This window comes from Corvus moneduloides, chromosome 4, assembly GCF_009650955.1.
Source record: "Corvus moneduloides isolate bCorMon1 chromosome 4, bCorMon1.pri, whole genome shotgun sequence".
Lineage (NCBI taxonomy): Eukaryota > Metazoa > Chordata > Aves > Passeriformes > Corvidae > Corvus > Corvus moneduloides.
The window spans coordinates 40,586,273-40,598,448 of NC_045479.1; the positions used below are offsets into that span (position 1 = coordinate 40,586,273).

A 12,176-nucleotide genomic window follows, 5' to 3' on the forward strand; every position below is an offset into this window, starting at 1 on the left:
GTTTTGTCAGTCTAGCTTAAGTGCTAGCCAGTGAGGATGATAGCTGGATATGATTATAGTGTATGGTAAGATATGCTTTTCATGGACTGAGTTAAGGGTATTGGGAAAATCAGAGTATTTTTGACAAGTTGTAAATACATTTTATAGTCCCAGTTTTCCCTATGTACAAAATTGGAGTAGACACTAGAACATTTTATATGCTGATCCGCTGCATATTTTAATATATCTACTACCCTACAAAAATATCAGTGACCAGTAGTCAAAACATGGGAATCAGATGATGTCAGGGCATCATCTTGTATTTTTCTAATTCATGTATACTTAAAATTAAGCATTATAAACTCAAATCTGTACCAAACAGTCTTACGAGATTGTAGCAGCTAACATTAGGCTTGTATCTCTATCTCCATCATAAGCTGTGGGTCTTCACTGAGGAAAATACGAATGTACAGACCTGTTACAGCCTTTGGTAAATCAAGAAGGGAAAGAAAAACTGGAGCAAAGACTCTTTTATTGACATTTGGTAAGACCACAGGGAGCAGAAGTTTGTTTTATTTCAAAAACACCACATATTTTATCTGGAGAAGAAAAAAGTTTCAGAATGCACTTGTTTGTGTAACTTAGAGAAGTTTTACAGCAACCTGGAACCATATGAAATATTAAAATACAGTTTTTCCATAACTTTTCCTCTAGTTCTGGTTAACAAATTTTACTGTAAAAGGTAGCAGAAGATCTCTGCTCTGAAGCCTCTGTATTGAGAAAGGCCTGGTAGGTTCCTTAACTGATTTTTGTAAACTTAAAATAATTCTAAATTTAAATACTTCCTTTTAAAATGCTGGCAGTATATCCTTTAACAGCAGAGGAGAAAAAAAGAGAGACAAACACATCTTGTGAATTGTTTGCATGGAGTCAGCAACCTGAAGAAGTGCTCACATGCTGCAGTTTCCTTCTGTTTAAGAACAGCCTTTATTAAGTGACAGCTCGTTTTCACAGACAGTCTTACTTTAAAATAAGTGTTTTTTCAACAAGTGTGTTTTGAGTTGTGTTAGCAGTTTCTCCATTTGCATCTTTGTTGAGATTCTGTACATTGCACTGTGCTTGGAATGAAAGATGTCATCAAAGCCTCCAGGTAGTACTGTTTAGCTGAATCTTTATCTGTTTCATTCTATTGGAAGATTATAGCTATTTCTTCAACTCATATAAACATTTTCCTGTCTGTTTTAACCTCTTGGTCTCCGAAAGAGGAGAAGGACTTCACAATAGACCCAACAGACACGATGTGTTTTTGAAGTAGAGGTGAACCAGAATATACAGTTAATATGTCTTAATGTTTTTGGAGAGGAGGGTAGGTGTAATCTTTGTTCCTTTTCACCGGAAGTTTCTGGAAGGATAAGAATAAATGTTGAAAGAAAAGCCAAAAACTTTACTGTGAAACTTACGTCATATTTTGGAGTTTGACAGAGCAAAGTCTTTTTTTCCTGTCACATATAATAATGAGGCTGCTCTGGGATAGTGTAAGCCTCTTATGCTGATATCACATTTAGATTTTTGCAAAGACCTACAAACACCTTCTTGAAGTGACCTGAAGATGTGAAATGTTCCTATTGTCTCATGGGCTAATATGTGCAATGTCACTACGTGCTAATATGATGCCCTCTCAGTTTCTGTGCTAATTCAATGGGATATGGTGACAACTTAGATGAAAAAAGAAATCACATAGGCAGATTCTTGCAGCTAGGTATTTTGCTGTTTCACTGCAGTGATTTGTTCAGCGAGCTTGACTGTCTAATAAGCTAGTTCATGCAAATGAAGGCATCTTTCTTCATTCCTCTTTGCCATTAGTTCATTATGCATACATTAAACTTCAGGGAATAAGTACAGAGATTGATTAGAGAGTTCCAGAGCACAGGTTAGCAGCCAGGAAATGCCTGAATTATTCCTTTTCTTTTTTTCCCTTTCCCCCCCCCCCGCCATGTTGGCAGCTCTTATTTTACAGGAATAGTAAATTCTCGTGAATTTTAAATGTTTATTGATAGCTAAAATCATCACTATGTCTGTGCTTTGGTAAATTTTAATATAAGCCAGTAGCTTATTTGCAGTTCTTTAACCGCTCTAACTGTATTTTTTCTTCATCTTGAATATTGAGTAAGTTAATGATCCTTTTGTGACAGGCACCTTTTTTTCTTTTACTATAGAAACCTAGTAAAATACCAGTGTATCCTATTTGTCAGGTTGCATATTCAATCACCCCTTAAGCCATCCTTGGAACTTCACTTTTATATCAGATTGAAGTATACAAAAAGAATGAGTCATTGACAGATCACTTTTTCAGCCATTTGTAGTGATGTATTCATTCAGCCTGTTTTTGGACTACCGTCTTCCAGAGGTCAGCATTTCTGGGTTGGGGTTTTCCACAAAGGTGAAGAGTAAGCAAACCATAAAGATATCAGTGGTCACTGAGCACAAAGGACAAAAGGTAAAATGTGTAGGAAGCATTCACTCCCGTTTTCCATATTTCTCATTTTTCTCATCCGTGTCTCATCTTTTCAAGGATAGCCTAATCTTCTACACAGAGACTTCAATAAACCCTTTCGTCGTGCTGAGTCTCCCTCAGTACTACCAAGGCGAAAGATAGGGTGTGCGTATCATTCAGCTGTATCTGTTCTACGAACAAAGACATATATGACCCCTAAAAACTTAAATATCTGTTCCTTAATCCAAGCACTAGGAAAAGTTCTGCAGGCCCATTCCTCCCAATTTCAAATATTTGAAAATTCACTACCTGCTATTTGAATAGTTTATCTGAAAAGGAGTGACATCATTACTATATCCTTTTCTAATCCTTGCTGCTTCGGTTTTGCCATGACACTAGTGATTGGAGCTCCATGTCATAAAAAGGGAAAACCGCTGTCTTGTGTTAACTAAAGTGTTAAATTATATAGCAACTGTAGATCATGACAGGCAGTGCAAGGTATGGTAGGAAAAATAAATGACAGCTCAAATGGAGAAATGTGATTTACTGACACTATTGCTAAAATTTACCTGTAGCTGTAGGATGTTAAAACATTGTTGCAAAAGATGTCTTAAATATAAACCTAAGCAGTTCAGACAGTTCTTAATCTAAAAGGGAAAGAAGACTAAGAAGTGATTTGATCAGAGGTTACAGTTCTGTATCTGCAGGGACATCCTGAGTGTAATAGTGGTACTACAATGAGATCTTGGTCTTGAAGGCTTGTCTACTCCCAGTTCAGATAGACATTGCCTACACATGTAGCAGATTTTCCATCATGTGATGCTTTCAAAGCCTGGATATCTTTCTAAAAGGTGATCTGTAGGTGGAGATACTGCCATATCAAGTTTCTCTGCTTGTGTTGCTCAGGAGATGAGCGAGAGAATTGTTTTCAGTGGTTCCTTCCTGCCTTGAAATGTACAAATGCAATCAATCCTGTAATCAATCCTGCCTGATCCCTTTTGGTAACTGTAGAAAGCAGAGAAACTGCTACAGTCAGGCTGTGTTTTTGTAAGTAGTGACACATCAGTGCAAAGCAACACAAATTATCAAGAGTTCTCTTGGTGTTAATTTCCTGTTAAAAAGAAATTAAGAGGAAGTTGGAGGTGAATTAATCAGAATTATGGGAAAAAGTTTTATAAATCTAAATTAGTGTCAAAGTTCTGTGCTGTTCTGCACAGTACAATTTCTACTAGCGAAGGAGGAGGGTTAATGAAGCCTTTATCCCATTCAGACAGAAACGTAGAAAAGACTAATGTCATGGAGCTCAGTCCTCTCTTCATCAATGGTGTCAACAGAGACATGCAGAGGAGTTCAGGGTAGCACTTCCAATGCACAAGTCATTCTTGAGTTTAAGATTCTGTTGCTTATCGCATGATCAAAATTTTCAAAAGGAGATACTTGTTTCATGTGGGAGGTACAAATTTGAGATAACTAAGGGTATAACTTTCAGCTCCAAAGTACCTTCTACTACTTATACTCCACAGAAGCCAACAGTGATATGGTGTGGAAGCAAGGAAGTTCGAGCTCTGGAAGCCCTGCCATGTCTGCTGAAAAGGTGAAGGTTGAGACCATCAAGTCATTCATCACTGTGCTTGTTTTTACCTTCCAATGTCTTTGCTTCAGAAAGCTCCACCTTGACAGTTTAGTGAGCTGCTCTGGACCCAACAGATGTTCAGGAATTTGACTGCCATCATAGATCGTGAGGAAGCAAAAAAATGCTTGAACGTTATTAAGGCAAGTGCCTCAAGGTGGAACTGGTCCTCATCTGAAGATAAGGAAGTTGATGGTTGCAAATTTTCAAGCATGCGGGTAGTGATCAATGCATAGTGTAGATATGCTCTCAAAAAAGCCATCGATTAAAACACTAGAACTTCCCAGCTAGCTTAAGGAATAAACGTGTTTTCACTGAGTACATCACTGAACAAGTTTGTAGTTTGCAATGCTGCAAGGTGGCATGTCAGGGATAAAAGTATCTTTTTTGTAGGTAATAATACAAGAAAAGAAAAGGTTTTGTTGTTGTGATTTAACTAAATCTGGATATTCTTACAGTAATATATTAAAGTATTCAAATTTACTGAAGCCAAATGTTTTAATGGTTTATAATTTTTTAAATAATTTTTCCTCTAATTGAATTTCTCTGCTCAGGGATTATAAATAGAGAATGATTGTGTTTAGCCTGATATTTCCAGTCCTTGATGTAGAGCAAAAAACAGTACAGAAAAAGAATTCAGAAGTGTTCACTGACAAAAATTCGTAATAGCCTCAGCTCTTAGAAGAATCAGATGCCATCATCTGTATTGAGATAACTCAAGTTGATCTCTTTGCACAGTATCTGTCAATGTCGTGAATAATTTTAGGCTGATAGTACTTGGTATATTTGGGAGGATGTGGAGTATTAACATCTATTCTTGGTTTGTTTTCTGGCATTATTGTACAATTCAATACAAGAGAACAAAACAAAAAAACATGCTCAAAACCGCTTTCATTGTGGAATTTTTGCCAGCAGGACTGTCCAGAGGACCCAAAAGCCTGTTGTTCCCTCACCAGCACTTGTCTGGCTTGAAAAAGCATCTAGACATGTGGCCATCCATCTCCTGTTTTATATCTGTGCATATCTGCCACAGTTTGCCTGGAGAAACCTCTCTGCCTCTTACACTTTTCCCTCTAAGTTCAAAGCAGCCTTTGTCTGCATCCTCAGGTGAAGCCATCCCTTGTAAGTTGACTTTACAGAGGTCATTCTTCTCTTTTCTGTGTGAGGTTGCTTTAATGTGAAAACTGATTTTACACCATGCCACACTTTTTTTTAACTTTCTGCAAATGTTCTGTACTGCTCCTGTCTACAAGGAGTGGATTCAGACACAAGCAGGATGTTCTACCTTGAGCATGTGCCCTTGGTAGCACGGCCGTGCTGCTGCCAGTCCCAGAAGCACTAGGACTGCACTGTAGGCTGTGGAATGCAAATATTAAGCCCTGGGAAGGTAATAATGGTTTACTCCAGTCATTGTTCACTCCTGAAATGTAATTACTGAAGTTACTGTAGTGTGCATTGATAACTGTGTCATATATCAGGTGTTTCTTCCAATACTCCTCTGCTAAGAAATTGGTGAGGTTCTTTAATTAAGAATTAAGAGCCTTTTTTTGCCTGCAACTGGCTTTCTGGTGGTTATTTGATTTCAGGCTTGGGATATTTATATTAAATTCTGGTACTTTTGTTAGAAACAGAATTTCAAATATGAGGCTTACATTTGTGGTTAAATTGAAGACCACCTTTGCTGAATGTCTCAACTGGAATTTAGGGAGTGTTGGCTGCCAAGGATTCTGTGAATATGAAAAATGTACCCAAAACCAAATAGCACAAGAGCTAAGCTCATTTTAGACAGGCAACCAATGAACCCAGGTGTGAACTTTGCTGCTGTGTTGTGCAGGCCTGGTGTTTTCAGTGAGTTAAGTGATCATGTCCTGGATATCACTGCTTGTGATGGATCATAAAATATCCTTATTTCCTTTTCTGTGTCATGCTAGGCAGACTTTTTCTAGTCTATAAGCACTGGTGAAAGGTATTTGGTTTTTAGGTAATATTTTTGCAATGGCAAAGTCATCTTGTAGATGCTCTTATAGCTGAAAAAAAAAAAAAAAGAAAAAGGTAAAAAGGAGATCATCTAATGCCCTGTTCACAACCAGAACAGCTGTTGGTATAAACTGGATCTGTTTTAGACAGTTTTTTGCAAGCGTCTTAGCCTTACCTATCTCCTTTGCTTTCACTAAAAATGGCACAACATTTCACCTGTACATTTATACAGATTAACTTGGCTGCTGACCCAAGGCAGCCTGCATTGGCAGTGTTTTAAATTTACAGTCTTGTTGGTAACTGTGGTCTGTTGTGCCGTACAGATGTGCTCTGCTGCACCTCATACCAGTTTGTCTTCCACTGGGGGTTGCTGGGTTATGAACTAGGACTGGTTTGGGGATTGTCTCTCCACAGGCTGGAGGGGAGGCCACAGAGCAGGCTGTGACCAGCTTCATGTCTTCAGACTCTCTTCACTGATGTGCTTTTGTTTGCTTGTTTTTGATAGAAATTTGGATGTTTAAAAGTTAGTGACAGCCAGTCAGGAAAAGGGCAACAAGGAATGGACTGTTCATCATCTCTTGACATTCCTCTTGTTACACTAAGAGAAATACATGTACCCACAGGACTTGAAACATGTATCACAGGACTTGAAACACTGAGTAAATGTGATGTCTCCAGTATAACAAACTGCTGTCTTTTCCCTAAGAATTGACTTTATCTTTATGTGATTTCTTACTAAGCCGTGAGATGCCAAGTGGGATGTAAAGCAAAGTGTTTTCTCTGCAGAATTTCTGCTGACATACAAGAGAAAATCCATTCAAGGACAGCATTCACTATATTTTCAGCAAACTTACCAATTACTTATTAATTATATGTGGTTTTGGTAGGAAAATGTCAATAACAGCAGTTTTGTTTTTTTTTTACTTTTAGGTCCAGTTCCATTTATGCCCTGTTCCAGCTGCACTTAACACATTCACTAGGTGGAGAATAGAAGCAAGCACTTGAACTGATTGTGTAGATTTTAGACATTTTTGGGGTTTTAAAATGAAATTTTCACATTTCAATATCTGAATATGAAGGCAAATATTTTTGAGTTTTACTTTAATGTGTACACTAAGATATAAAATTGTAGTAATATAGAAAATAAATGATAAAACTTTTGACTGAGAGTTCTCTCAGTTTTCAAATATTTTTCTGTGAAAAAATCTTTTCTGTCATCTAGTATTCACTTTTCTTTTTGATGAAGTGAATATATTCCAGGTCCTTAAGTCTCATGAGAATTTATTTTCAATGCTATTTATTCATTGAAAGATATTATTTACATACACTAAAAAGCAGAAAATGACAAAAAGTCTGCTCACATATAAAATACTATGTTGCTATTATTCTTGAAGAAAAATTAATCATGGTATTTCTTTGTCTTTACCTACCTGCAAGTTGTTCCATGTATTCATCTTCTCACAGTAAGATTTACCCAGTCTTTTGAGTATCTGCTTATTTTTGAAGCTTTCTTGTGCTACATTGAGTATCCCTGTAGTCTTCCAGGCTGCGGGGCAGATCATAGTGTTAATGCACCAGCTGACCCAGCTGCCAGTCAGGCACATGCAGTCATGATATTGCAGCAGCAAGCCTGAGAGAAGCATCCAGACCAGGAATTTAGAAAACAGCAGCACTGTAATGTTTTCTTTAGAATTCAGCTGCTGTGTATCCTCCTTACAGAACTGGAGATCTAGAGGAAGCTCTTTGGAGCAGAGACCTTTCTTTTTCATCTCATGTCTGTCTGTGTGTGCAAGTGTGCATATTTGTGCTCCCCTTGCCGAGTATCTCCAAGATTCAGCGCGATTCCTGAACCTCATACCAGAGGTAGGTGGATGCCAAGAAAGTGTAGGGTGGCTGGTGCAGCATGGACAGGCATGTACCTGGGATTGTCCCTGCAACAGCAGGAAGCAATGGAAGTCCTGAGGCAGTGCCAAGACCCTTCATAGGCTGAGGGAAGGCAAATCCCAGGGTGGATTCATAAAATGTATGGAAATAACTTCTGTGCTTTCCCTTCTGATGCTGGCTATGCTAATATTATTAGCAGTGTGGGAGTACATGTAGGAAAGAACAGACTCCAGAGACTTCTAACTAATTAGGAGTTTGCTGGTTGGCATAAGTAATGAATTATGAGTGAGGTGATACATGAAGTAGTTTGCTTTTTTACCCTCAAATTGTAACATAGCATTCTCTTAACTAGGAAATAGAGACTGACCTTGCATTAGTTGGGGAATAGCACATACAGATGCGGTTGGATTGGAAATGAAGTCCCAGGGTTGTTCTGATATTGGGCATTTCAGTAATACTCCAGTGGGATTAGTCTGTAATAATAACGCCAAAGCAATACAGATGAGTAAGCATGTCATATATAGCATTATAGGAACAGTAATCATGTGCAATTTAAGAAAGCAAAGATGAAAAACAGAATGATGGGGGTATCGAATGGGCCTGGTTCAGAGCACTTCCAGGGATAACAGTCTCTTATAAGCAAAACCAGCTTAGGTAGTTTAATTTCTTCCTGATACGATTATGTACAACAAAAGCTACAAAATCCTTCAGAGCAGCAAACCTAATGAAACTGTTGTGCATGCCTAGATGAGCTTATCTGTCAGTGTGCAATGAGCACTTCACACCACCCTTCCCTTACAGTGCTGGTGCATCCCTCCCTCCTGCCTACCAAGGAAGAGTGTCTAGAAGTCATTGTTTGGCAGAAGTAAACAGAAATTTGTCATACTATATGGTGAGAAGGAACGAGCCTGGTCATCACTTTTCCATCCCAGTAGCTGAAGGGAATTGTATAATTGTTAGCCTGCTTAAAATACTGCTTGGATCACCTGTTCCACATGGCACTTCAGGCAGCAGAGTATTGCCCAGCATTGGATTGCAGAGTCATGTAACCTATGTAAAAGATCAAAACACGACAGTATTATGCTATGGCAAAAGATTAGGCATTGCATTGCAGTGCAATGCATTCTTTATGTCCTGTATATGCATTATGACAAAGTATTTGTTTAAAAAAATAAATCTTAGATAGTTCCTGAAAGCCAGATTGTACTACTGAGAATTAAAAAGGAAGGATTCAGTTTGGGAGGAGGGAAGAGAGGGTAATTTTCTTTGACTTCTGATGTCATGGTTGAGTAAACCCTGAATAAACATGTGTCACACACTGGCAGAGCACCTGAGGTTGCATCCTGGGTGCAAAAGTACAGTATTTTTAGTTGCAGTAAGTACCGTGGCTAACTCTTGTATTCATTATGAATACTTACAGGTTTTTATAAAACTGAAAGCAGCATTTTGGTCCACAGCATCTCTACAGCTATGCACCATGTCTACATGTTCAGAAGCAGGTAATCGCATCTGTTCTTTCTGAACTGTCAAAAAGGCCAGATGTGAGCAAACATTATGGAAGCTCAGCAGCTTCCAGATGGTACCAAATGGTGGTTTTGGTGTCAGCCAAGTTGGAGAATGCACCGGTTAGCTATGCTATTGTCTGCTTCTGACAACCTGTGCTGCTGAATGCATTGCAGAATTTTGTTGTAGTAGAAGCTTTATAAGCATAGAAGAATTCTTGTCCAGGCATATAAGTCATGCTATATAATGGTAAAAATGTGAATAACTGAAGTGAGGTTGTCATCAGCTAGAATAGATAGAAGAGCCCGTCAGCCACCTTGGAAAGAGCACAGGAGCAGAGGATGATGCCACCTCAGAAAAAGATTCCTATTAGAAGTACTACCAGCAATTGCAGGCCTGTGCACCAGGACTGGAGTCTCTTCTGAGTGATTTCCTCTGTCTGCCACCATTTCCTCAAATACAGAGGTAGTGGTGGTGGCTTGGCAATTCTTGGCAGTTCAGGGCAGCAGTTCTTCATCATAAGGTGAAATGTATTAAATCATCTCCTCAGTCATGTGGAATGACCTTGATAGAGTCTTGTTGCTTTTTATATAGTGCTACCTCTACACTTACTGGTGAACATTTGAATATATACAAGGACCTTGCTTGGTTTTTGGGTGGCTTTTCATCTTTACATCTCATGCTGCAACAGCAAACTTGCTAGTGCAGTGCAGACATACTGTTTGTTTGCAGTGCATATATGATGTTTGTATCTGATCAATTCACCTAAAAGCTGCACATTAGTACTGAAAAGGATGGTCCTGAGATGGATGATCCTTCCAGGATTTTAGTGGATCTTTAGGATTTCATGTATCTTTCCAGAATACCTGGGCAGCTGGTGGTTTTACTAGATCTTCCCTGACTGGAAACAGTGGACATGTGGCTTTCCAGAGAGTTGCAGTCCTGCTGAAACTATGCATACGTAGATTACCTTGTCCACCCATGTGCAATAAGGATATCTCTTTCTGAAAGTTTCAGGCTTTTTGTTGCATGTGACCTGCCTTTGTTGAGGTCTGTGGAATTAACTTACCATTTTCCAAGAATGGCGAAACTGCAGAAGAGAGGGTGTTTTAGCATGTGAGGGAAATTTTATTAACACTTAATGACTATGAAAGCCCTTCACTTACTTTATACCTGTTCCACAGAGATTGCAGAGAGTTGCAGTGGAACTATATTTATGTAAGAATAAGGAATAAAACTGTTAAGATCTGATGTATCTCTGTCTGCATTCTTGTTATGTTCAATTGTTTCTATTAACACTGACTTCTGATAGTGGCCTCAAAGTGAGTCTGAACCTAAAATTATAGTTCTGTTCTATCATTGTGTGTTTTAGCCTTCTATTTAATCAGTTGAACTGCATTATAAAACACAGAGGTCAGAGGGAGAGAGCAGAAAATGAGAAAAGACAGCTTTTTTAAAATGTGAAACAAGTACCTTTAGTTATAAGTGTTCCCAGACTTCATATTTATGGGCTCTGTATAGTATACTAGCACATTGGTGTAGTTTTTAATAACCTTTTACAGAACATATGGCTCAAGATTTATCTATATGCAGGGCCTTGTGGACAGAACTTGTGAATTGCAACATAAAAAACCTCCAGATGTACATGTTATTTCTTATTAACACAAAGTGATTTTCTTGGGAAAAAGGTTATATACTAGAAAGGCAACATCTGTGTTACTACTTAAATTTTAATAATGTGAATAATTTTCTTTCAACAGAGGAATTCAAGGGCTCAACAATAGTTGAATTAATGAAAAAAGAAGGCACCACCCTAGGGCTCACAGTATCGGGTGGTATCGACAAGGATGGGAAACCAAGAGTATCTAACCTTCGTCAAGGAGGAATCGCTGCTAGGTAACCACATCTCAAGCTACAAAATGCATTATACGATGTGATTGTTTCAGAAATATGTGCTGCATCAGAAAGGTCACCTAAAAAATATGTGACTGATGCATCTATAATGGCAGCCTGTCACACTGGAGAACCTCAGAGGGAAATGGCAACAGCTGGTCCTTCTTTTTGCTCAAGGCTACTTTGATAAAAACTAGAAATACCAGTGAGATCTTTGAAAGTTGTCATAATCCTCATGAGATTTTTTCTAAATTTTGTATGTTTTATTTATCTATTTTTTTATCTTTGAACAAAAACTTGAGTGAAGTAGCATAACATACTGAGGGGAAAAAAACCAAAATGGAAAAACAAATGAGAGTGCTGCCATAATTTAATTTTTTTTTAACTCTTCATTAGATAGCTCTGAGATTAAAAAGACTCTAAAGTCATAGGTACCTTGCTTACTACTATAGTGGAAAGAAAAAAAGCTGTTAATCATGAGTGAGACAAGTCAAAAGATGAGGGTTGAGATAAATCATCCCAAGTAACTGAGCAGAACTTAGGCTTTTGGGCTGCGGCCCATCTCCTGTTGATGTTATGTTAGCTGTGGATGCAACCAATGTCCAAAAAAAAAAAAAAATTGGTTTTGGACATTTCCCAAAGAGAGAGACAAGGATGGGGCCATGAAGAAGATGACTTCCCAGATCCTATGCCCAAACCAGTCAAATCATCCAACTCATTTATTGTGCAGCTGGTTTTGTACCTCAGAAATGAATAATGCAACAATGTTTTTTAATATTTAACAAGCTAGAGTAGATTTAGATCTTAAAATGCCAC

At 38.2% G+C, this 12,176-nt stretch overlaps 1 protein-coding gene across 11 annotated transcripts in view; it reads left to right on the forward strand.

The window, feature by feature from the left end:
* The window catches only part of GRIP1 (glutamate receptor interacting protein 1), a 323,862-nt gene that overhangs the window by 228,979 nt on the left and 82,707 nt on the right, over positions 1-12,176 (forward strand). For 10 of the 11 annotated variants that reach the window (XM_032105201.1, XM_032105206.1, XM_032105209.1 and 7 more), the window contains one exon: positions 11,228-11,363. In XM_032105201.1, the coding sequence (XP_031961092.1) occupies positions 11,228-11,363 (136 nt within the window). Of the gene's footprint in view, positions 1-9,426; positions 9,464-11,227; positions 11,364-12,176 lie in introns of those variants that run through there. The other variant, XM_032105207.1, reaches the window with a different exon arrangement.